Below are 25,645 nucleotides of genomic sequence, written 5' to 3' on the forward strand. Positions count from 1 at the left end.
ATATTGTTATGCTCGTAAATATTTCTCTAATAATATTATAATTATAATCAACCATGATAATTTCTCTAGGCTCTCTTTTTTATTATGCAAATATAATATATAATATATAATATAATATAATAAACCTTCTATCATCTATGGCTAAGAACAAGAATAAGAACAACCCAATAAAACAAAAAAAAAAAACTGTTTTTATTTTTTATTTTTTATTTTTCTCAATTTGTGTAATTTTCTGACCTGTTTTTACTGTTTAGTTTACAGTAGTTCTGAATTCTGATTAGACCACATTATTATTATTATTATTATTGAAAATTTGTTCTTATTTTTCTTCTGTTGATTAGTGTTGTTAATGTTTGGTGTTTATTGGATAACGAGAAAATAGAGAGAGAGAGAGACTTGAGTCATCGCCATTGACTAAAGCTTCCCCATTTCTTACTCTTTGAGCTTCCTGGCAAAATTTCTAAGCTTCCATTTTCATATCCCATATTCTCTCTTTCCACCATTTTCATACTCTCTTTCTTCCTGCCACTGAACTTTGTATCCTCTGAATTCTTCACTCTTTGAAACCAAAAAATTGAAATGTGAGATCTGATTGTTGTAAAAAGAAGCTTCTTTGGTTGTTCCACTGTGCTTTCTAGAATGTTCTATTTTCTCAATATTTTCTAGTTCTATTGTTCTGGGGTGTGTTTGTTTTTGGAGATTACAACATTGCAGGCCTTGTTCTGCTGCAATTCATTGTGTATATCGTTTTGTTTTGTCTCAAAGTCTCAAACTTTGATATCATAATAATCTTCTTTGACCAACTAAACCATAACCTTATTATCCCTCTTGCTGTCTCTTACTCATAAAAGTTTAAATTTTTATTTTTTATTTTTTATCCCATCATTGTTTTTTGCTTTGTTACTCCACTGCCTTATCAAATTACTTGGTCTTTGAGCTCTTTTCTGTGGGAACCTTTTCTGGGGTTTAGTATCTCTTGCTGGTTGCTGATGCTACCTTTATATAATAGTTGTTATTTTATTCTATTTTTGCTTGATATATGTGTTAATGGGTTATGGGGTTTTGGGTTGTGTGGGATTTTGGGTAAGTTGTTCCTCTTTGAACAGTCTTTGGTTCATTGATGCCATTGAAAGGTTATGATTTTCAGCCTCAAAAGTTTAGATTTTTCATTAGGAATTCTTGTTACTGAGGCTAATTTGTGATTTGGTGTTAGGGAAAGTTGCCATTTTTAATGAAACTTGGAGTTGGAATTGGTTTTATCTTAAGAGGGTATTTTCCCCTGCATCTTGAATCTTGATTTCGGATAGTCGAATCCGAAAAAGGTTCTGTTTTTGTTAGAGAATGAGGAGTGGTAGGAAAAGGAAGTTGCATTTGAGCAAGCTATACTCATTCACATGCTGTAGAGCATCATCTTTTGAAGATGAATTTTATTCTCAGATTGGGGGAAGGGGTTATTCAAGAGTAGTGTTGTGCAATGAGTTGAATGATTTAGAATCCGAGGTTGTTAGGAACTATGCAGATAACTCTGTTAGGTCTACAAAGTACACCCCTGCTACATTCCTCCCTAAATCGCTCTTCGAGCAGTTTAGGAGAGTGGCTAACTTCTATTTCTTGGTTACTGGCATCTTGGCATTCACCAGACTTGCGCCTTATAACGCTGCCAGCGCTATCTTTCCGTTGATTATCGTCGTAGGGGCGACTATGGTGAAGGAAGGCATCGAAGACTGGCGCCGGAAAAAGCAGGTAACTTAAACTCTATGTTGCACAAATAGGAATAAGAGTGTATTTAGTGACAAAGTTTGTTACAAATTAAGAATCTTTAAGATAGTATTTGATGAAACTGTTATCTGTTGCGAATTTCGTTTTATAAGGTTAATGTTTTGAACCATTTTGCACTATGCCTTGCAGCACAAGTGAGTATGTTATATAAATTCTCTGGCAAATTGCTTTTGCAGGATATTGAGGTGAACAATAGAAGAGTGAAAGTGCATAAAGGTGATGGAAATTTCGAATATACCGAGTGGAAGAATCTTAGAGTGGGGAATGTAGTGAAGGTAGAGAAGGATGAGTTCTTCCCTGCAGACCTCCTATTGCTTTCGTCGAGTTATGAGGATGCAGTATGCTATGTTGAGACAACGAATTTGGATGGCGAGACAAATTTGAAGTTGAAACAAGGCTTAGAGATAACTTGTTCCTTACACGGCGATCTCAGCTTCCAAAAGTTTAGAGCCACGGTCAAGTGTGAAGATCCGAATGCTAATCTGTACTCGTTCATTGGGAGCCTAGAATTTGGAGACCAAAAGTATCCCCTTTCACCTCAGCAGCTTCTTCTTCGAGACTCCAAACTTCGCAATACAGACTACATTTTCGGAGCTGTAATCTTCACTGGTCATGATACTAAGGTTATCCAAAATTCTACAGATCCTCCTTCGAAAAGAAGCCGAATTGAGAGGAAGATGGATAGAGTAATCTACTTCTTGTTCTGTATCTTGTTTCTAATGGCATTTGTTGGATCTATTTTCTTTTACATCTTAACTAAAGATGACTTGCAAAGTGGACCAATGAAAAGATGGTATCTAAGACCTGATGATTCTACAGTTTTCTTCGATCCGAAGAGACCGGAAGCTGCTGCTGCATTTCACTGTTTGACAGCACTGATGTTATATGGCTTCTTTATTCCAATATCCCTTTATGTGTCGATCGAGATTGTCAAAGTTCTTCAGAGCATTTTCATCAATCAAGATATCCATATGTACTATGAGGAAGCAGACAAGCCGGCAAATGCCCGGACATCAAACTTAAATGAAGAACTTGGCCAAGTTGATACAATACTTTCTGATAAAACCGGAACTCTTACATGCAACTCAATGGAGTTTGTTAAATGTTCTATTGCCGGGGTTGCTTACGGCCGTGGCATTACAGAGGTTGAGAAGGCTATGGGTAGAAGAAAAGGTTCACCTCTAAATCATGAACAAGTTATAGGGTCAGAAGCCGACAGCATCAACGAATCTTCGAATGGAAAAGTTTCCATAAAGGGCTTTAACTTCATTGATGAAAGGATAATGAATGGAAATTGGGTTAATGAACCTCATGCTGATGTCATCCAGAGATTCTTTCGCCTGTTGGCTATCTGTCATACGGCTATACCAGAAATGGATGAAGACACAGGAAATGTCTCGTATGAGGCTGAATCGCCCGACGAAGCAGCATTTGTGATTGCAGCCAGAGAAATTGGTTTTGAGTTCTGTAAAAGGACTCAGACTAGTTTATCAACATTTGAGTTGGATCCTGAATCTGGCAAAAAAGTTGAAAGGTCAGTAGCTTTTAACTGTTTTATCTGAGTAGTATCTTGAGCTTTAGGGACCTATATTTACATTAGCTAGTCTCATTTTGCAGGGTGTACAAGCTTCTCAATGTTTTGGAATTTAATAGCTCGAGGAAGAGGATGTCGGTCATAGTGGAGGATGAAGAAGGAAAAATTTTTCTGTTATGCAAAGGTGCTGATAGGTTGGTAACTGTCTTAGAATAGAAATGTAGACACATTGAAAGACACAAACCTATTCAGATATTTGTCCAATTGTTTTTGTCCTAAAACACTTATCAAAGGCAAGTCTAAATGATTTTTGATTGGTTGGCTTTATGTTTTCATGCAGTGTCATGTTTGAAAGGCTAGCCAAGAATGGGAGGGAGTTCCAAGATAAGACCATGGAGCATGTTCATGATTATGCCGATGCAGGTCTAAGGACCTTGATACTAGCCTATCGCGAGCTTGATGTGGAAGAATACAAGGAGTTTCATAATAAATTCTCTAAGGCTAAGAATTTAGTTTGTGCGGATCAGGAAAGACAGATTCAGAAAATATCTAACAAGATTGAGAGGAATCTAATTCTTCTTGGAGCCACTGCTGTAGAGGACAAACTCCAAAACGGGGTTAGTTCGGATGCGAAAATACATGTTTTACTCATGAGGATTCGTAAAATGACTCGAAATGACGCCTCTCGTGTTGTTTTGATAGGTTCCTGATTGCATTGACAAGCTTGCCCAAGCAGGAATCAAGATTTGGGTTTTGACTGGGGATAAAATGGAGACTGCAATCAATATAGGGTACTTAATTCTAATTATGCCTTCTTTTGTTCTTTTACTTCGACTTCACGAAAATAATTGCTTTTCGAGATATCTGAAACAAGAATTGCATTGCAGTTTTTCTTGTAGTTTGCTAAGACAAGGAATGAAGCAGATTATAATTCATTTGGAGAGTCCAGAAATTAAAGCACTGGAAAAGGGTGGAGACAAGCTTGCTATAATCAAGGTAAAACGAAATTCATCATCCTTTTCCGAATCTCTATCTTTTTCTTTATTTTCTTTTGTATACGATAGGGACTTGATTACAAAATTTTAAACTAGAGATACTTAGTGGAAAGACATTGTAAACACTATAAAGACATGAGTCTAAACTTTTGAACTTTAGGGACCTAATTAAAAACTGAGCTAAATTATAGAGAATATCAGAGTAATTAAACCTTTCAAGATAGAACATGTTGTGGCCTTTTGTGGAACTTTGGAAGTGCGACTGCTCAGCCGGCTATGTTGTTAAGTGACACTTTAGAGCTGAAAATCTATATTCTGATAGTTTTATACGGATTCGTCTTTCAGGCATCTAGGCAAAGTGTCCTCCAACAGATATCTGAAGGTGCTGCACAGCTGACAGCATACAGAGGAAGTTCTCAGCAGGCATTTGCTTTGATCATCGACGGAAACTCGCTTGTCTATGCTCTAGACGATAACGTGAAGCACATGTTTCTAGAGCTTGCGATTCGCTGCGCATCTGTTATCTGCTGTCGCTCGTCACCAAAGCAGAAGGCACTGGTATTGGCCTATTATTGCTGCATTGGTAATAAAAAATAAAATAAAAAGGTAGTTTGATTTTGGAAATAACTTTGTATTGTTACTGTCTTGAAGGTTACTAGATTGGTCAAATCCGGAACTCGGAAAACAACATTAGCTATTGGTGATGGAGCTAATGATGTTGGAATGCTTCAAGAAGCAGACATAGGAGTTGGAATTAGTGGAGTTGAAGGAATGCAGGTAATGAAAAATTCCTCAAATGGATTCATTTTTCTTTTCTGAGTAAATTAGTCCCTAACAAAATAAATAAAAGACATAAAATTCTAACAACTTATTCATCATTCTTCCCATCCACCAGGCTGTAATGTCTAGTGACATTGCAATTGCGCAATTCCGATACTTGGATCGATTACTTCTCGTGCACGGACATTGGTGTTACCGGAGGATCTCATCTATGGTATTGTCATGCTAATATATTTTGATCTTAACATTCTCAAGATAGGTTCTAAAAGAGTATATGATACTTAATTATGTCAACTTTTGCTTCATTGTTTTGGCAGATATGCTATTTTTTCTACAAGAACATCACATTCGGATTCACTTTGTTCTTATATGAGGTGTATGCATCATTCTCTGGAGAACCTGCATACAATGATTGGCTTTTATCTATCTATAATGTCTTCTTTTCATCGCTTCCTGTGATTGCTCTCGGGGTGTTCGACCAGGATGTATCCGCTCGGTACTGCCTAAAGGTATGGTTTCTACTTACAGTCGTTCTTTTGGATTACCATTCACTCTGTCATTTAGAAAGTAGTTATTTATCCTGACATAGTGTTATGTGATTGGATGCGCTGACAGTGTATCAAAATTAAATTCTTGAAAAAATTGAGTGAAACTACAAAAACTACTAAGAGATTTGATTTAACCAAGATATTACTATAAGCATTGAATTGATTTTTGTTATAGTTGCTTGCTTTTCTTCTCTAATATTGTTAGTTTCCTTGTTAATGATGGCAGTTTCCATTGTTATATCAAGAAGGAGTGCAAAACGTCCTCTTTAGCTGGCGGCGAATACTCGCATGGATGCTTAACGGATTCATCAGCGCCATACTAGTTTTCTTCTTCTGCACGAAAGCCATGGAGCTTCAGGCCTTCGACGCGGAGGGAAGAACGGCCGGGAGGGATATACTCGGCGCAACCATGTACACTTGTGTGGTTTGGGTGGTAAATTTGCAGATAGCTTTAGCTATAAGTTACTTCACCATGATCCAACATATTTTCATCTGGGGTTCCATTGCATTCTGGTACATCTTCCTTCTGGCATACGGCGCAATGCCACCACATTTTTCGACGAATGCCTATAGAGTATTCGCCGAGACTCTGGCGCCGTCTCCGATGTATTGGCTTGTCACATTCTTTGTGGTGATCTCAACACTCATACCATACTTTTCCTACTCAGCAATTCAGATGAGGTTCTTTCCCATGTTTCATGAAATTGTCCAATGGATAAGGTATGAAGGGAAGACAAAGGATCCCGAATATTGTAACATGGTTCGCCAGAGATCGCTCCGGCCAACAACCGTCGGATCAACTGCTCGCCTAGCCGCCATGGCTAACGACACACGAGACAGAACGATTAACCGTAGATAATGCTATCAAGTCCTGTAGTTTATGTATAGATTTGTCAAAAGTATAGTGATTCTCTTTGTTCATAGAAAACCAACATTTTGTTATCATGTTGGGAAGAAGTGTAAAAATTAAAATAGGGTAAATTTTATGTACACTTTTTTTTTGGGCTCATAGATAGAAGGAGTTACTAAGTTTATAGAAGAAGCAAGAATTCTTTGTAGGATAGGGTAGAAGGAGAAGGTGGTTTCTAATCTTTTGTAGAAAATGAAGTTCAATGAACTGAACTTGAGTTGTTCCACATTTTCTTTCAATCATCATATGAATTATTTTAATTTTGGTGCTAATAGAGATTTCCCTTTATTTATTTATCCATAATATCTCTGAATTCGACGTTCAAGAACTAATTGGTTGCAATCGATATTATTTGACTTAATATATTTTCTTTTTGACAAATTTACAAAGTGTCATGTCGTGTGATTAAAATGAATGTAAATTACTAAGAATAAATAATCATTTGTATCCATAAATGATGAAAATACTGACATATGTATCCATATTAGATTAAAACTAAACTTGTATCCACGCAAGATGTCTTTTGTGTAACAAAAGTACCCTACGTGACACTCCAACCCTCTAAAGACAAGGTACTTTTATCACACGGAGGACATCTTGCATAGATACAAGTTTAGTTTCGATTTAGTGTGGATACATATGTCAGTATTTTCATCTTTTATGAGTATAAATGATCATTTATTCAAATTACTAAATTGTCATCTCAATATCATCCTCATCATAATGCACATGTAACTCAATTATTATGTATTTATCACTTTCACCAAACACTTTTGGTTTGGGTATGCATCAATAAGTCAACATCTACATTGACTAAACAGCTTACACTATCCATAGTTAAATTATTTAGCTTCTAATTAATCCTTGACCCTTCAATTTCATCTTTTTTTCATTCACTATACTCATTCATCGCAATCATTTCATTTTAAAAATGCAGGTTTATTATTCGTTACGTATGAGCTTCATCTAATAGAAAGAAAAAAAAAACATCTAGACGAAAATGTCAAAAATATCTTTTTATAAAAATATTTATTTAGTCATATTTTAGAAGCATAATTTATAGAAAAAAGTATTAATTTAAAAGGAATAGTAATATTTTTATAACATACAAAAATTAAATTCTTTATAATCTATTATCCAATAGTTAAAAAAAAATATCTTTACATAAAAAAATTATAAAATCTTAAATAAAATATTCAACAAAATAAAAAAAGATTATTCAAAATTATATTGCATAAATAAACAATGTCTTCACCACACCCTTAATATTTTATACCTAACATTTATATATCAACATTTCTAACGAATTAAATAATAATAATATGCAAAACTAATTAATATTTTTTTTTTTTGGTGACTGCAAAACTAATTAATATATAAACAATGAATGGTGCACAGCGAGAACTAAAATATTCGTATTCCAATAACAGCAATTAAGTTAGAAATGGAATAAATAATATAATCACAAGTTAATTATTACATTCGGATCTGAATAACAATTCACTAATTAATTTGGAGTTAAACAAAATTAAGAAAAGTGAAAGAAGATCAAACCTCTAAGATGTAATTAATTAAGATCTACGCCACCTTAATACCAAGAAAATCAGAAGCAGATTTTGCCAAAATATTAACAAACTCTTCAAAGCTTATAACACCGTCGCCATTGCTGTCGGCTTGAGCCATCATGGCGGCTAGCTCACGGTACGTGAGCGGCTGTCCCATTCTGGCCATGGATCCGGCTAGCTCTGCGGCGGTAATGAATCCATTACCGTCGCGATCAAACACTCTAAAGACATCCAAAAGTTGTTCTTGGTTGAGAAAAATATTGCTGTGGCTGTGGCTGTGACTGTGGCTGTGGTCCTCACGAGGAATTAGGACATGGACAAGTTCGTCAAACTCGACGTATCCATTGCCATTCTTATCCATCTTGGATAACAAGGCATGGAGCTGGTCGCCTGATGGCTTGACCCCAAGGGATCTGAGCAGGGCGGCGAGCTCCAAGTGAGTAAGACTGCCGTCCGAGTCCATGTCAAAGCGATTGAATATGTCATTTAGTTGCTTTATTTGATCGTTATTGTTACTATTTTGGTGTGACATATTTGTGTATGATATAGTATCTAATAATCAAAGGTAAAGAAGAAGATGAAGAAGGAGAAGAAGAAGAAAAATATTAATAATAATGGTGTAATGTATGTTTGTATAGGGTTTATTAATAATTTGTTTATGAAGAATTTGATTTGGTGTAAAGGGGTGTGCTATGAAATTATTGATAATGATAGATCTCACTTGGAATGGTTCAAGGAAGGAGACTCGTGAAGAAACCGTGTTGTTATAAGTTAAAAGTTGGAAGAGGATAGTCACCAAAAAAAAAAGTTGGAAGAGGACAAATTAAAGCGTTATGAAAATTGTATAATAAATTAACAGGGATATTTTCATAAAGACGCTTAAAACGTCTTTTTGTAAAGATATTTAGGTTTGTACGTATTAATGAATTAGTTATTTTAAATTTTTTAATAAATTATAATAAAATCGATTTTTTATAACAATAACAATAAACCTATTTTTTTAGAGATTTAATTGTATTTTTAAATTTTTAGGAATTTAAATGTCTACAAAATAAAAAATTAGGGATATATTTATCTTTTTATCAAAAAGTTTAAAGATATTCAGTTTAAATTGTGTAATTCGGTGGAATCAAATTGAGTCTAATAATTATAATGCAAACAATTGAATTTATTATTATTACTATAATAAACTGATTTTGTTCTGATTTATTAAAAAATAAATTATTAACCAATTTATTTAAAATATTCAATAATAACATGACACATATAAACGTCTTTAAAAAAAGACATTTTTAATATCTTTATTAAAGTGGTCTCCTAAATTAATAATAACTTCAAGCTCGTTTGTATATGATTTTTTTTTTTTTTTTTTGAGGAAATATATACGCATTTTAGTAACTTGAAAATTTCATAGGAAGTATATATGTTTCTTTCCTTATCAAGTCTATATTAAAAATTCAAATAAGTGATAGTTTTCTTGTTGAGGGGTTCCATTTTTTTTATGGAGTAGAAAGTTTTAATTATATATTTTCTTTTTTCTTTAAACTATTTTGTAAAAGAATAATGACTCTTACTTTTTTTTAGCCATTAATTACTTTTTTTTTTTATATTGTGACGGGCCGAAGCCCAAAAATTATAAAGCAACAATTTCAGTATCCCTCTACAATCATTAGTAAGAATTGGTCTTAGTCTAACCGGAGTTTGATTTATGAAAAGAAAGCCAGGATTAATTACTCTTAGGCTGGGTTTGGTAAAGCTTTTTCAAGAGGTGCTTGTGCTTTTAAAAAGCACAAGCACGTCATTTTGCGTTTGGTAAATTAAAAAGTCCAAGTGCTTGTGCTTACGGCTTTTAAAAGTTAGGGGTGCTTTTGAAAGCACCTAGGAGGGAGCTTTTCAAAGCTGGCTTATGCTTACCAAATTTTTTTCATTTTCCCGCACATATTTTCCGCTATTATATTGCCATTAAAATCCTCGTATATTTCTAACTTCTCATCCTAACCTTCACAAATTCTAACACAATCTTCATATATTTTTTATTTTTCAACCTAATCTTCACAAATTTCAATACAAATACATCTCTATCACATATTAGGTATGAACTTCTATCTATTTATGTTATTTTTTTTGCGTTAATTTTGTATTTTTTCAGTAGATCTATTATGTTTGTTTTTCTCTGTTCTTTGAAACGGGAAGAGGTTGATCAGAAAATCAATCATAAAATTTTCCTTGCATGAACATTAGTCAAAATTATAATAACAACATATATATACATATGTAAATATAGATATATAATCATAAGAGTAGTTTATTTGAGATAAGTGTCCTATTTTTTGTGATCTGTAAAGGTGAGCCAATATATATAGGTGGGTAATGAGCGTACCCAGTACTAACATTGGATTACATACAAATTTTATTATTGACTAATGATAAATCTATTTATATTAGTACAGTGAATAAATCAAGTAAATATGTTAATTATTAGTCTCTAAAATTTGAGTTAGTATCAAAATAAAGTGTTAATTAATTCAATTAGAACTCCAAAATTTGATTCATGAATCATATTATCAGTTTATTGTTTTTTGTGATGTTTTTTCAAGTAACGTTAATTAATTATTCTATTATTCTTTTGTTTTTATAATATATCTGGTTCCTGTATTATTATTGGCCTACTAGAATAGAATAATATTGTATGTTTATTAGTCTTATTAATTGATAAAATAAATTTTTATGATACTTATATAAAATTTTAAAGTTAAAAAATAAAAGAATTTATTTATTATATTTATATTTATTATGAATTTTTTATTTTAACATTATTTTATTTTAAAATATTATATAAATTTTTAAAAAATTTGAAAAAAGAAATTATTTTTTGTTATAAACATGTTTATTATAATTTTTTCAACTTTTAAAAGCTGTTTTACCAAACACAATTGTGGTGCTTGTACTTATTAAAAGTCATTTTTAATTTGATTTTACCAAACGCAAGTGCTGCAGCTTTTAAAAAGCTATCTTTTAAAAGACAGCTTTCATAAGCTACTTTTAAAAAGCAAAAGCTTTACCAAACCCAGCCTTAGTTGTTATGCCTATAGCAAAATACAGATTGGGCTTTTTTCTGATTGGGCTTTGTTGGGCTACGTTACACTATGATCTTATTGGGCCTTATTGAGCTTCTCTACTTCATTTAAGTGTTTTTTTTTACTTAAATAAAATAAAAAATTTATAATTACATGAATTTCTTAAATTAAATTTTAACACACGGAATCACCCAAAAAAAAAAAAAAAAATTTAACACACGAATTTTTTCTTTCTATGTTTATATAAATCATCTAACGTCAGTTAGCATAAATCGTTTTATATTGTAATGTTTAACAAATTAACCTAAAGTTAACTGACCTAGGATGATTTATATAAATATAAGAAAAAGAAATTTGTTTGTTAGAATTTGATTTAGAAAATGTATGTAATTCTAAATTTTTTATTTTATTTAAGTGAAAAAAGTCCTTCATTTGGTAACTATTTTCAGGAAAAGAAAAAATGTATGTTCCTTCAAAGCCACTAGTCTAAAACTCAAAATTTGACTCCGATCTAAACAAGTTCCTCAATTTTGTTTAGGTTTTGAAAAAAATTACCTCAAAATTTGACTTTATGCATACTAATTTATTAACGTCCTATTAATTGGGCCTTAGGCCCCCTTTTCTCTTAAAAAAAAACTGCTATTAATTTATCATTTTATCTATTAAAAATTTAATATGTATAAAAATAATAAATATAATATAATTTAAAATAATAAATACTTTACACCTTTATTCGGATTTAAGTCTTACATACAAACTCTAAGTTATGGATTATATATATATATATATGTATATTTAAACCACAATTAGAACCATAATTATGCATGATAATTTATTAATTCAATTATTTCATATCGTACAAAACTATTATCATAATCACAATTATGGAGATGATTATGTAATAAATCACTAGAGACAATTTTAGGAACACCCCATGGCTCCTTTTGACCCCAAAAGCTTCCAAATGCTAACTCTCCATTTTCATACAATTTTTCCATCACTTTTTCAACTTCATCCATACACGACCCGTTATTATTACCATTTCGTCCTGAAGTACCATTTCTTAGTGCTATCGTTACGATCTCTTCTCGAAACCTAATAGACTGGTCATGAATTTTCACAAGAACATCATCATCATAAGAAGAAGAAGACCCCATTAATATTTTTTCTCTATGATCTAATCTATGATCTAGACTAATTAGACTACTCCTAATCCTCTTGTTACCACAAAATTTCTTCTTAACATATCTTCTTGTTTTCCTCACCAATTTTGATGGAAGCTTGAGCAAAACATAAACAAGAATTTGCAACATTAAACATTGGCAGCAACATGATATCACAACACAATCCGCACCAAGCATGTTCCAATCTTCCATGCTTCAATTTGTGAAGAATTAAAGAGAGATCAATAATAAAAATAACAATAATAATGATGAAAAATAAATATATTGTTGTTGTTGATGAAGGGGGTTTGGATTATTAGAAGACATGATCATAGTTTAAAAGAAGAGGTTTCTTATTTCCCCCTATTGAGGACTTAGAGAGGAAGAAGCAAGAGCAATAATATGATGAGGGAAAGCTAAGACACATTATATTGGTGAATAATAATAATAATAATAATGACATAACTTAGAACTATAATTCATGGCTTAATACATAATAATAATAATAATAATAATAATAATAATAATAATAATAATAATAATAATAATAGGAAAAAAATATATTTTTTATTTTTAAAATTTATCAAAAATTTTAAAAATATTTTTAAATTTTATTATTTAAAAAAAAAATTATTTGCTTAAATATATTCTTTACAGCTAAATTTTTAAAAAATTTAAGATTAATCTAACAATAATGCATAACAATTATCTCTGGTTTACTTGTGTTGATGATTGTTTTTGTAAAATTGTTGCTGAATTGGTCATAAATTTTTAAAAAAATTAGTCGTTAAGAGATATTTGCTGAAAATTAAAATTTTTTAGAATAAAATTAAAATAAAATAAAATATAAAAATATTTTTAAAATTTTAGCAAGTTTTAAGAATAAAAAAATATTTTATCCGTAATAATATGAAGTATTTAGTTGTGACCTAGACGCAAAACATGATTTGTGTAGAAGGGTTATGAAGTTGTCATCATTGTTATGACTTATGAGTCATATATATAGAATATTTTAAGTCAAGAAAACAATCATATCAAGCTACGTATAAATACACATTTGCTAATATTATTATATTTCTAAGCAAGCTTATGTTATTGACGTGGCACTTTGCTTTTAATGGAAGATTTCTCCCTCACTCTAATAGTGATAAATTAAACTTATGTAAAAAGTTCTAAATTGGTGCAACATTAGTGAAAAAAAATTTTCTATTAAGTATTTTAAGTTGTATACATTATATATGTTTGATTTATTAATTAATAGTATAAATTTGAATGATTAGTCTTTAAAATTATAAAATGAATTATATCTATACATATGACTCGCTAAATAAATATCTCTTAGAAATATTAATTGATATAGACTAGTAACAAAATTATTAGTAATCTAATTTTGTTTCAGTTATCAATATAAATTATATTTAGTAACAAAATTCAGTTATCAATATAAATTATATTTAGTATAAGCTAAGGATAATTGTTTCAAAATTTCTTAGTAATTAGTATCAGTTTTCTTGGAAGAAAAAAACAGAAAAGCTAACTAACTATTGCTGCATTGTCAAGATGTGTTTCTAATTAATTAATTAATTAATTTATATATATATAAATGAAACTTTGTGTTATATTAAGAGCTCTTGTGAATATTTATTATTAATTAGTTAAATATAGATTTAATTATTTTGCTGGTCCTATAGTTTCGTAAAATTTTCAATTAGGTCTCTATACTTTTTTTCTTTTAATTGAGTCCTTACACCAATTTTTTTTTAATTAGATCCCTACACTTTTTTTTCCTTTTATTTAGGTTGCTGTACTATTTTTTTTTTAGTTGAGTCCCTATAAAATTAAGCTAATTACTATTAAGAAGGACTTAATTGAAAAAAAAATTAATATAAGGACCCAATTAAAAAAAATATAGAGACCTAATTAAAAATTTTACAAAACTAAAGGACTAACAGAATAATTAAAACTTAAATATATTATAAGACATTTGAAATAGTTTTTACAAATTTTCAATTAAATATTACGAAAATTCTTATAATATGGTGTTTCATTTATAGCTAATCTGAAACACACAACATCATAATCACACTTGTCCTTTTCACTCCTTTTATTTTCAATTTTCTCTTTTCTTTTCTTTTTTAAATAATAATACTGAGTTGTTAAAGAGTCTCACCTTCTCATATTCTTGTAGGTACTTCATGCAAAAGGCATTGGCTTGGAAGGTGAATCTTATATAAAAAATTATGAAATTATAACTCAATATTTTCTTTTATATTAAAAAAAGTGTGTTATCTGATTCATAATCATAGGAGATCATTTTGTAGGGCCCACATGACGCCACTCTGTACAACAAGTAACAGAATGAGACCCCTTTTAGTCATTTCACATACTTTAAATATCTATAGCATATATCATATGAATTTTAATTTTGTAAATTCGAAATATAAAATTTTTTTACAAAAATAATCAATTATTATTGAAATATTAGTAAAAATAAATAATTTTAAATTTATTACTTAAAAAAATTTTAACATATAAATTTAATTAAATAATTATATAAAATTATTTATATTGTTAATATATCAAAATTAAATACTTTTTATATGAATATATGTATATTTATTTATACCTTCATTAATATTCACAATAATTACTCACTATTCTCTTAAAAAACATAATAAACAACTCATTTAGAGTTATGTTACATGATCTAATCACTAATAAAAAATTAATTACTTCTTTAATAGTGAAAATTTCGATTATTGTAAAAAAAAGACTAAAAGCAAAAGCCAAACATTTTCTTATTTAATAATCGTATAAAACAATGAATTCTTACGATATCCAACCCCAAATATCCATAAATTAAAGTTTTATTTCTTAAAACACACTATTTAAATATAATTTCTTTTAAGAAAATAACACTTTTTCCAAAAACAATCATACTATGTAAGTAATTTATTTTTAAGACTGTAAGGTAGCGTTTGTTTTGAGGTACTGGGACAGAGACTGAAAGACTGAGATTCAGTATCATGTTTGTTAGCTCAGAGACTGGTATTAAAATTTTTGTCTCTGTCTCTAAAATTTCAGTATTTCAGTACCTCCAAAAAGTGGGGACACAGGAGACTGAAATTTTTAGAGACGAAAACTGAAATTTTAATAACATTTTATACTTAAAATACCCTATTTCAATTAATTAATTTCAATTTTATCCTTTGTACAAATTAAATTAGAGCATCATTCTCGTTTCAATTTCTATCTCCCACTTTGCACCAAACAGAATACTGAGATTTATTTCAGTCTTTGTCTCTAAGTCTCTGTCTCTGAGTATCAATCTTTCAGTTTCTGTTTCTCTACCATATTTATACAAAAGCTTAGAGAGAGAAAAGTATATATATTAAATACATTTTTTTATAATTTTTTTTCGTAATTATTGTCTTTGTATAATTGTTTATATATCCAAATTCCAAATGGTGAAATGAAGGTACAAAATCACAACAACAGACAACAAAAGCAGCTTTTCAGAGAATCTGTTTTGTTCTACTCTTTCTTTCTTTCTTTCTTCCATATGAAGTAGTTGAAGAACAACATGCAATTATTTCTTTCTACTACTAATATAGTTGTTGATTCATTTGATGAGGAGGTAACTATTATTGGCCAGAATCAACAAATGGAAAACAATATTGGAAATTACTTAAACACCCTTTTGGTAGAAGAATATGATGCTAATAGTAATAACAATCATAGTACTTATACTACTATTTCTACTTCAACTCATCATGATCAAAATTCTTTTGACCATTATTATTCCAACATGAACAATAATAATAATACTAATAATATTCAGTTTCCTTGTTTTCCAACACAAACAACAGATCTCCTTAACCTTCTCCACTTTCCAACAAGTCCTAAGAACTCTTCTATCTCCTTTGAAAACCACAACAACAACATAATAACATGTCTTCCAAACCCTAGTAGCAGTAGTAGCAACATCATTGTGGGACAAGAAAGTTCAAATTTTTCCAATGTTTTCAATGACCCATTATTGCATTTGAACCTTCAAGCACCTCCTCTGCTTCATCAATCATCATCATCAATGAGGGAGTTGTTTCATCATCATGGCTACTACAACATGGTACCAACAACATCAAGAAGTGATTTTGTGTTTGGATTAGGGGAAAATAACAACAACAACAACAATAATAATGACATTATTGTTGAATTAGAAAACGGTGGTTATGGAAGAGATGTTCTTGAAAATGGGGTGCTAGAAGAGTTCACTAATCATCATCAAGAAGTGGCTAATAAGAAGAGAGGAGGAAAAAGGAGCAATAACAACAATATTAAGCAATTTAGTAGTACTAACACTGAGAGACAAAGGAGAGTGGATTTGGGTGGCAAATTTGATGCTTTGAAAGAACTCATACCAAGCTCCACCAAGGTAAAACTATTTCATACATTTAATAATATTATCAAATTTTCTTAATTAATTTGCATATCCATAAATAACTTTGTTTATTTAGTTAATGTACTTGTCATCAATATATAGAACATTTTATAATTGATTGATTAGTGTGCATAAATTGAATCTATGTGCATACCTTAAATTTCTTTTCTTTCTGTTTTGTTATGGGGATAAACCAATAATACTTAATTAAATGCTATTAATTGTTAATTAGTTACATTAAATGTCTCAAAAGTTAAACATATACATGATATATAATAATATAATTGATTGGTAGTATAGAACATTATATAGTATATAATATAACAAAGTTAATTAATCTTTATATGTATAAGCATAAATTGTGGACCTTAATTAATTCCTTTTTTTTTTTTTTGATGGAACCAATAAATGAAATCAATAAGAATGATAGAGCATCAGTGGTAGGAGATGCTATTGACTACATCAAAGAGCTTCTAAGAACAGTGAATGAACTCAAATCATTGGTGGAGAAAAAGAGGTATGAAAAACAAAGGGTGAAGAAGAAGCTCAAAATTGAAGATGAAGAAGAAGAAGAAAAAGAAGATGATGAGAATAATTCATCATCATATAGTGAGAGCCTAACAAGGAGTTCTTGGATACAAAGAAAATCAAAAGAAAGTGAGGTTGATGTGAGAATCATTGACAATGAGGTAACAATAAAGATTGTTCAAAGGAAGAGGGTCAATGACAATAATTGCATATTAGTTTATGCTTCAAAGGTTCTTGATGAACTTAAACTTGATCTTCAACATGTTGGTGGTGGCCACATTGGTGATTTCTGCAGCTTTCTCTTCAATAGCAAGGTATATGTAAATTTATCATTGAGTTTGATTTTAATTTTAATTAATAATATTGTAACATGCCACTGTGTACATAAAAATATATATACATGTATATGTTAAGAAAATCACACTTTATATGCATAATTAGTTATATATAATTAGAATTTGCATGATGTGTTTTATTGACAAAATCATCCCTTAATAAGAGAATAATAATTTTGAGAATTTTAACAGAACATATATAATTTTTTGCACTAATTGACAAAGTTAAAATATCAAACTTTGCATCTTAAGAATTGGAATGTAAAGTAGACATGAATCAAAAGTTCAGAAGTTAATGTCATTTTTTTTTTTGGCTAATGATAATATAGCAATATGATTTTATTATATGGCAAATTATGTGTGATTTTAATTTTTTTTTTCTCTCCCTTTTATTTTTTCAGATATGTGAAGGTTCATCGGTATATGCTAGTGCCATAGCCAACAAGCTTATTGAGGTCATGGACAGAAGTTTGTTAACAATATGAGGCAATTGACTTTGACCAATGAGTTCTGTGGTTCTTTAATTTCTTACTATAAAGTTAATTACTAGCTTGAGTTATTCCAATTAATTAGCATATGTATTCCTTTACTTTCACTTTTAATTATGTCATGACAGTTTTTTGGACATTTAATTTTAAGGGATAGGAAAATATAGTGAGACATGGAAATATATATATTATTCCAAACTATGTTTTACTATTTCAAAATATAACACTTGGCTAGCACATATCAAGTTTTTGCTTTATTGTTGATACATTATCCCTTATAATATTCTAGCTTTATATTTGAGTTAATTTATGTTGATTGTTGATAACAATTATTACAGTTACAGGTAAACACACGATATGTTTAGAAAAACACCAAACTTTTATTTTTTTCATCTTTTTTAGATAGTATGTCAAAAAGGAAAAAAAAAATCCTTTTAGATGGAAGATAAATATCAGATAATCAAAGTATATAAAAAATTATTTTATTAGCTCCAAAATTTAAACCTTTTAATGTTAACGAAACATACTTAGTTACTATCTTGACTAATCTCAAATTTATTATTATTCTTATCTATTTTTAATTTATAAAAAATAGATTAATAGGCACACTAATACCTATTAATACACCAAAGCATAATATGAGCACTTATCATCCATCATTGTTCAAAGCAAATCAAATGTAACATACAATCTAATTGAATTATCATAGGACTTTGGAAGAATGATAACATACAATCTAATTGACCCATCTTAATAGAGTAAATAATTTTCTTCTCTAGATGGCTTTAAAAAATGGAATTAGCACATTTTTTAATATTAAAAATAAAAATAAATAATAATTACAAAGTACCATGATTTGATTGAAAAACCATGACTAAATTCAATTCTATCAAAATTGGGAAATTTGGTATAGACCAAAATTTTTTGCCAGCAATTTTTCCTGATTTGCAAGCTGAAATAACAAAATTAAAGTGACTCAGAATGAGTAGAAAAGCAAATATATAAGACGTGAGATAAAAATGAATGATAGCATAAATATATACATAAGGTGTGCATTCATTGGTTTCTATAACACAGATTCTAAAAAATAAACTCTTCTATATAATTGAAAGAATAAAAAACCAATTCTTGTTTGAAGTTTCTATTTTCAGCTTCTGAAAAAATGAAACTTTCTTTTTTAATCCTTATTATTTTTAAACATTTATTCAACTATGTAAAAATTGATTTTGTTTTCAACAAAAAAAAAAAAAATCAAATAAACTTTAAGACATACACCCTGAGACACATTTTTTTTTTTTAAGTTACAATTTTAAGAGTTCATACCTAGAGAAAAATGATCCAAAAACATCAAGCTTCCTTCCTAGTTATCCTGCAATAAAAATGATAATTCAATGAGTAAAGAAAACCATTGGCATTGTTCTTGTCATAGACTAAAACACACAACACTATATCTGGCAATAGTCAACATTAGTTTTCATACAAATCAAATGATCCAAAATTTCAACACAAGATTCACATATAACAATAGCATGTTTTTTTATATTTTATTATTTACCTGAAACAGCATATCCCCAAGGCATTTGTGATCTCGTGAATGACGGTAGTGGCAAAATGCAGGTAAAGCGTCACTGTGTCCAGAGCGCAAAAATCGTCAAGTCAGAGAGCGAATGTATATAAGTTTCACCAATGGTGTAAACTAACAGCAGCAATATAACGCATTTGTTTCTCATGTTCATAATCTGCATCTTTTTTTTTTTTTTTTTTATGATTTTCCTTTAAAATGTCATCATTTTCTCTTATTCCTTGCCATTCTATAATACAGTAATATTTATTCTTTTATCAGACAAAGTTTAAACGGTAACTTGATAACTGTACCTGTATATGCGCAAAAACCAAGAAGAACCAATCTCTCATCTACTAATGGTACCCTGCCATAAATACACCAATCAGTTTCTACGACAAAAAATCATAATCAACAGAACTTGGAATGGTAGAGTCACAAAACATACCCATCATTTAGTCTTGCCGTGAGTGCATTAGCAATGGCGAGTGGAAGATACAGAAGGGACTGCACAATGTAAATAAAACCACATATCAATTTTGTTAGTGCTGTCAAAACTTTAACAATGACTACAAGATTTGAAACCTGCACTAAACAATTAAAAAACAGAATTTGAAACAAAACCATAGCATGACAGATAGTAAATGCTTCATATTTCCACGCTATGGTATAGAGAAACAAACTTTTCATGCTATAATTTCTCCAAGATTTGTAGCTTTTTTTTTTGTTGGAGAATACTGAAATACAGCCATACAAGCTCTGTTTACCATAGCCAAATTTGGAGAAAATATTATTTTAAAAATAAATAAATAAACAGAAACAAAAAAAAAAAAGAAAATTTTCAGAAGACATCCCAATGAAAGAGTTTGGTACCATGCACATTCCAGTCTTCAAGCCCTTAGGTTCGTCGCACAGATGGGCCAAAATCATCCTTCCCTGCAAAATTAAGCCTTCTTCAGTTAACATTGGAACATAGAATAGATTGTCCACACAAAAGCTAAGAAAAAAAGTTATTAATATGTTAACGCAATATCAAAAACCATATAAACGTGGATAGTTTCTCAAAAATCTTACCACTAGAAACCCGAAAGCAAGTCCTGTTCCTATAATTACTAAACACGGGTGGTTGCCCATGATGTCAGATGGCGACAAATGATCCCTGCATAAAAGATCGCTCATGTGCTTATATGTACAAAGGCATAGAAGAAACGTTTCTCATAAACAAAACCGATGACCAAAAAGCCAAAAAAGCAATTGAACAACTTAGGTTATACCACAAGAGAACTGCTCCAACAAGGACGGTAAAGGGATAAAGCTGCGCAAGAAAAATGTGTCAACGAACAAACCAAAATTTGAAAAGGAAGGGAGCATCATCTATAAGGAAAATGGTATCACCATAGCCAAGGCACGTAACACGCTTCCATTTTTTGCCCTCACAAGTTTACAGACATTAGACACACTGCATTGAACCAACATACAATGTTAACATTTGAAGACACTTATTTGGGAATGAAACTATGTAGATTGATTATAAGAAATCAAGAAAATTTTGGACTTGAAGAAAACATACTTGCCAAAAACTGTTGGTCCAACACCAAAAACCATCAGCAAAGTTAAAGCAGCTTTGTATGTTGGTATCCCTGAAATACAGTAAAAATCAAACTAATTATTAAGAAAGAACCTATTCAATAAAAATACAAGATTCTACCATCTTTCAATAATCAACACTGCCCCAAATTTATCTGATGCAATCGTTCATAATCCTATATAATCTTGTGTATCCACCCATCCATGTAATCATCCTAATATTTGCAGTGTAAAGTTCATGTCCATGTGGGATTTTACCACCCAGAATTCAGTCCCATACAACATATCACCCTAAATCTAAATGTAATGTTTACAATATGATCAAAACTTGGCATGAGTACCAAAAATATGACAAATAGCATCGGAAACAAGACACAGTCCAAACTTTTGTTCCAGGAAATATAATAAATATTACATGACAAGGACAATCTCACCCGAAACAATAGGCAACCAGCTTAAGAAAGGTACAGACTTCCCAAATTCATGAATCCACCACTCAGCACCTGAAGAATAATAATAATAGGTAATCACAAGACCACACCATAAATGTAACAAAACTGTGTTGGTGGTTGGTACAATAAAACAGAACCCAGAGAAGGGGCATACCCACAAGAGCAGTAAAGAAGTGACAGGTGTATATCAGCATGAGACCCTCCGTAGGACCATTTATAACTGGTAGTATAAGTGAATGGGTGAAATAGCTACATCAAAATTTAAAAGAAAATTAAAAAGTTTATATATGTTATGGTCAATAAATAATAGATGTTCAATTCACACTGGTGTATGGAGTGCAAGTTTAGATACAGTTCCACCACCCAGAAATTTTAAATGGTTTGCGTGGGGTGGTGGCATAAGTATTAAAAAATCAAAAATAAAATATATAGATAGCCCTCCCAATTAAATATACAAAAGGGATATAATCATTCCTTAAAAATAAGAGGTAGGGAATCAAATAATAATAATAATAATAATAATAATAATAATAATAATAATAATAATAATAAAGAATAATAACTTACTGCTCCCAAGTTGCACCATAAAACGGAACAGCAGATAAAAACCAGAACCAAAAAGCGTCTCTCCCACACATGGACGTGCTCCCAAAAGCAATTGATTCAAACTGAAATACAGTTCTCATAGATTTTCATATTTGTTCGTTCCATTTTAGAGGTTAGATATAACAGCCAAAGTGAAGAAACTTACAGTACAAGCAAGTGCATCACATCCTGCAGAAGAGTTTTAAATATTTTTGTTAGTCTTAAACAGGAGTTAATTAGAGAAATGATAAAATGAACATGACACAAGTAAATTACCATGATCAAACAGCTCCCCCAATGGACTGGAAGAACTTGTCCGTCTAGCTTGCTTCCCATCAACAGCATCAAATGTCTAGCATACACATCAATTTTAAAGAAATAAAGAAAGTTAATTACCTATAGGAAAAATAAGATTCTAAGTATCAAATAATATTAGTACATTGATCAGGAATTGCACGAATTTTGTGACCAAAAAATTAAAAATACAAAAAAAGGGGAAAAAGAGTACGATGCACGAAATGAGATCTACTCAACAAGCTAAATAAACAGGATTCAAAAAGCCAAAAGAAGGGAGCAATTTATGCTTGCAATGAAAGAACTTAACTAGACCTGGTATAAAAACAACAGTAGGCCATGGGCAAAATGAACCCATCTTGGTGGAGCTGTGTCCAATTGAGGTGAGTACATCTGAATAGAAAATATACAGAAGCGAAAATTGAATTAGAATATGTCCTAAGATTCGGCTAGGTAATGAACAATTAAACAAAAGAAGTAAACAGCAACACATGAAGTTAATCAGAAGTCGTCAAAACACTTAAATACCAGGGCATTACTAATTAAAGTTTCATTGTGCCATCTAATCTAGTAAAATGAGAATCAAAATAAAGTGTTTGGAAATAAGATAAGCAGTACTGTAACTTCAGCATTAAGTACAATGTTTAATTAATTGAAAGTCCACTCACATAGCCGATGAATGCAGAGAGCATTAAGAACATAAATCCCATAAGAGTAATCTGCAACCAAACAATTCATGGAATATCAGTGTCAAGGATATCGCGTGCGATAGCAACAGTAAAGTATACACGTCAATAAGAGAGGAAGCAAAGGTATACCATGTTTGGACTGCAAAAGATGAACGAATACCACAATGCCAAGTGATGGGAGTAAACAGAAGAACCAGGTACAAGTTAGAAATAGAATAACTCAGAATTCAATAGCGAAAATATAGAAGAAAAAAAATATATCAAACGAATGTATAAATTAGGAGATGAAAGCATTTCGCCCTCAAGAAAGAGTGGCAAAGTTATAGACAGAGCACATAACATGTATATCTACTTATAATCAACATAAGTGTGCTATTGTCTATTAACAAGCTACAGCACTATGGCATACAAAATTCAGATTACAGTTTAAAACTATTGATGATTCCGATCATGCAACTTTGGTCATGAATTGTCACATAACAAATAAACTGGGAATATCTCATTTCAATTCTCAATATTTAACAGTTTAGCTTCTAAGAAAAAACAGGCAAATGCAATGAAACCAAGCATTCATATTTACAACAAGAACCAATGAAAGAACCTTAGTTCAAAAACCGAAATTACTCACGGCATCCATAGGGGGAAAACTGTAACAAAGCGAGTCCAAAAAGGCTGCAATACATATTTGGCTACATATGAATGGTCTACACCACTATATTTGTATCTATGCAGAGCTGCTACACCATGAGCACCAATATAACCCATTTTCAAGGATTAAACTCCAGAATTCGGCTTCGATTACCGGCTAGGCCTCAGCACAACCTGCTTTATTGGGAAGGAACAAAAAAAAGGAACAAACATGATCAAGTTAAATATAGTAATTTTTGCTGGATACTCAATTATCAAAATGACGAATAACATTGAATTTCACACTCAACAAAACCTACTTGATGTGTTTTCAGACAAAGCCAGAATGTTTTGTAATGAATTTATACTGTTTAAAAGAGGAATCTTTTGTAATGGATCTAAAGTTAACCAAAAAAGGCAGACTTTTATTTACCAAAAATACACTGAAAAAGTGATAATGGAGGAACACACAGATTAAAAGAACGAATAAAAAAAATTCATAAATTGAACATTCAAACACACAGTTACCAGAATTCACACATTCAAATTTTCGTAGTCATTGGAATGTTCAATGGAGAAATACCGAATCATCGGAAATGAGAAATTAGCGAAAAAGAATAGGATCGAGGAATGGTGCTGAAAACTCACCCTACAAAAACAGGATTCGTTGATCCCAAAGAGCGAGAAAGAGAAAGAGAGACAGGAATGAGAGGAATAGCGGAAGATTTGAAAAGCGTGAATTCGCTGCTATGTTTGGTACTTCTCTCTCTCTTCTCATATGGAGAAAGAATTTTTATTTTTCTTTTAATTTTATTTATGAGAAAGGTATAAATAGGTTCTTCACTTTTTGTCCCGCGGACATTTTCGACCATTGAAAAATACTTTTAAGTCCCTGACTTTCATAAAATTTGGACGGATCAATTCCTGACGGAGGCATTTGGATAGATCAGTCCCTAACGGAAGCATTTGAATGGAGGGACTAATCCGTCCAAATTTTGTGAAGGTCAGGGACTTAAAAGTATTTTTCAATGGTCAAGGACAAAAATATCCATAGAACAAAAAGTCAGAGACCTATTTCTCATTTTCTCTTTATTTATTTATTTTTGGATGAAGGTAGGTTTTTTATTTTAAGACACATTTACTTGTTTGGTGCCCCTTTAATGTATTACAATTTCCTTTTATTCTTTTTTTAACTTCATGAAAAATGTTTTGAGTTTAATTATTATGTATTTTATATTGTCATTTAAGTTAGATGTTTATATTATTTGTAAATAGTTAAATCAAATATTTTTGTTAATATAATAATATATGATTGAATGTTTGTATAAAATATTATATTACATTTGATCCATGTTATATAGTTATTCTAACTCAAAAAAAATATACATCAACATTGTTAAGAAAACTATATCAACATAGTTTTTTTTATCTACACTTAACAATACTAAAAGAAAATGAAGTTTTAAATATTTGTGTATTAATAGACACGTAAAAATTATTTATTTATTAAATATGTATCGTAATTAATAAATTTGTGATTAATTAAAATAATAAATATCTCACAATAATGAGATTTTAAGTTCAAATTCTTCAAATTATAACAAACAATAAATATATAAAACAAAGAACATTTTATAAACAAGATAGTAGAAATAGTAGATAATAAATATATTAATATTTTAAAAATACAACTTAACCTGCTGGCTA

General features: G+C 30.4%; 4 protein-coding genes and 1 pseudogene across 4 annotated transcripts; 2 read left to right on the plus strand and 3 right to left on the minus strand.

The window, feature by feature from the left end:
- Nucleotides 1-332: 332 nt before the first annotated feature.
- On the plus strand, nt 333-6,818 carry LOC107627912 (putative phospholipid-transporting ATPase 9). The gene is made up of 11 exons (XM_016330749.3): nt 333-1,743; nt 1,956-3,313; nt 3,397-3,507; nt 3,654-3,930; nt 4,016-4,104; nt 4,201-4,309; nt 4,654-4,866; nt 4,960-5,085; nt 5,204-5,302; nt 5,406-5,597; nt 5,863-6,818. The coding sequence occupies exons 1-11, from the start codon at nt 1,342-1,344 to the stop codon at nt 6,493-6,495; spliced, it is 3,609 nt and encodes a 1,202-aa protein (XP_016186235.1). The 5' UTR covers nt 333-1,341; the 3' UTR covers nt 6,496-6,818.
- A 1,147-nt stretch (nt 6,819-7,965) lies between these two features.
- Nucleotides 7,966-8,826, minus strand: LOC107628011 (putative calcium-binding protein CML15 pseudogene; annotated as a pseudogene).
- A 3,180-nt stretch (nt 8,827-12,006) lies between these two features.
- Nucleotides 12,007-12,738, minus strand: LOC107643841 (uncharacterized). The gene has a single exon (XM_016347595.3). It carries the CDS (start codon nt 12,562-12,564, stop codon nt 12,007-12,009), a length of 558 nt encoding a protein of 185 aa, XP_016203081.1. The 5' UTR covers nt 12,565-12,738.
- A 3,703-nt stretch (nt 12,739-16,441) lies between these two features.
- Nucleotides 16,442-18,140, plus strand: LOC107643853 (transcription factor bHLH10-like). Its single transcript, XM_016347605.3, has 3 exons — nt 16,442-16,786; nt 17,215-17,634; nt 18,057-18,140. The coding sequence occupies exons 1-3, from the start codon at nt 16,442-16,444 to the stop codon at nt 18,138-18,140; spliced, it is 849 nt and encodes a 282-aa protein (XP_016203091.2).
- Nucleotides 18,141-18,782: 642 nt separating this feature from the next.
- LOC107628107 (choline/ethanolaminephosphotransferase 1) lies at nt 18,783-24,740 on the minus strand. Its single transcript, XM_021111822.2, has 20 exons — nt 24,587-24,740; nt 23,940-24,133; nt 23,441-23,450; nt 23,291-23,341; nt 22,938-23,015; nt 22,605-22,680; nt 22,495-22,517; nt 22,311-22,411; nt 21,898-21,992; nt 21,726-21,794; nt 21,275-21,344; nt 21,100-21,163; nt 20,979-21,019; nt 20,779-20,863; nt 20,578-20,640; nt 20,153-20,211; nt 20,019-20,071; nt 19,699-19,771; nt 19,467-19,512; nt 18,783-19,095 (listed from the first exon to the last, which is right to left on the minus strand). Exons 2-19 carry the CDS (start codon nt 24,074-24,076, stop codon nt 19,491-19,493), a joined length of 1,170 nt encoding a protein of 389 aa, XP_020967481.1. The 5' UTR covers nt 24,077-24,133; nt 24,587-24,740; the 3' UTR covers nt 18,783-19,095; nt 19,467-19,490.
- Between the last annotated feature and the right edge of the window lie 905 nt (nt 24,741-25,645).

Source organism: Arachis ipaensis, chromosome B1, assembly GCF_059453495.1.
Source record: "Arachis ipaensis isolate K30076 ecotype BB chromosome B1, ASM5945349v1, whole genome shotgun sequence".
Taxonomy (NCBI): Eukaryota; Viridiplantae; Streptophyta; class Magnoliopsida; order Fabales; family Fabaceae; genus Arachis; species Arachis ipaensis.

Bases quoted from the DNA above. Each gene is read 5' to 3' on its own strand.
- LOC107627912 (XM_016330749.3), top strand. From the start codon at position 1,342: ATGAGGAGTGGTAGGAAAAGGAAGTTGCATTTGAGCAAGCTATACTCA. The intron at 1,744-1,955 runs GTAACTTAAACT...TTGCTTTTGCAG, and splicing joins ACTGGCGCCGGAAAAAGCAG to GATATTGAGGTGAACAATAG. The intron at 4,105-4,200 runs GTACTTAATTCT...ATTGCATTGCAG, and splicing joins GAGACTGCAATCAATATAGG to TTTTTCTTGTAGTTTGCTAA.
- LOC107643841 (XM_016347595.3), bottom strand. From the start codon at position 12,564: ATGGAAGATTGGAACATGCTTGGTGCGGATTGTGTTGTGATATCATGT.
- LOC107643853 (XM_016347605.3), top strand. From the start codon at position 16,442: ATGAGGGAGTTGTTTCATCATCATGGCTACTACAACATGGTACCAACA. The intron at 16,787-17,214 runs GTAAAACTATTT...GAAATCAATAAG, and splicing joins TCATACCAAGCTCCACCAAG to AATGATAGAGCATCAGTGGT. The intron at 17,635-18,056 runs GTATATGTAAAT...TTATTTTTTCAG, and splicing joins GCTTTCTCTTCAATAGCAAG to ATATGTGAAGGTTCATCGGT.
- LOC107628107 (XM_021111822.2), bottom strand. From the start codon at position 24,076: ATGGGTTATATTGGTGCTCATGGTGTAGCAGCTCTGCATAGATACAAA. The intron at 22,412-22,494 runs GTAAGTTTCTTC...ACTGTATTTCAG, and splicing joins GTGATGCACTTGCTTGTACT to TTTGAATCAATTGCTTTTGG. The intron at 21,993-22,310 runs GTAAGTTATTAT...ATTTTGATGTAG, and splicing joins TATGGTGCAACTTGGGAGCA to CTATTTCACCCATTCACTTA.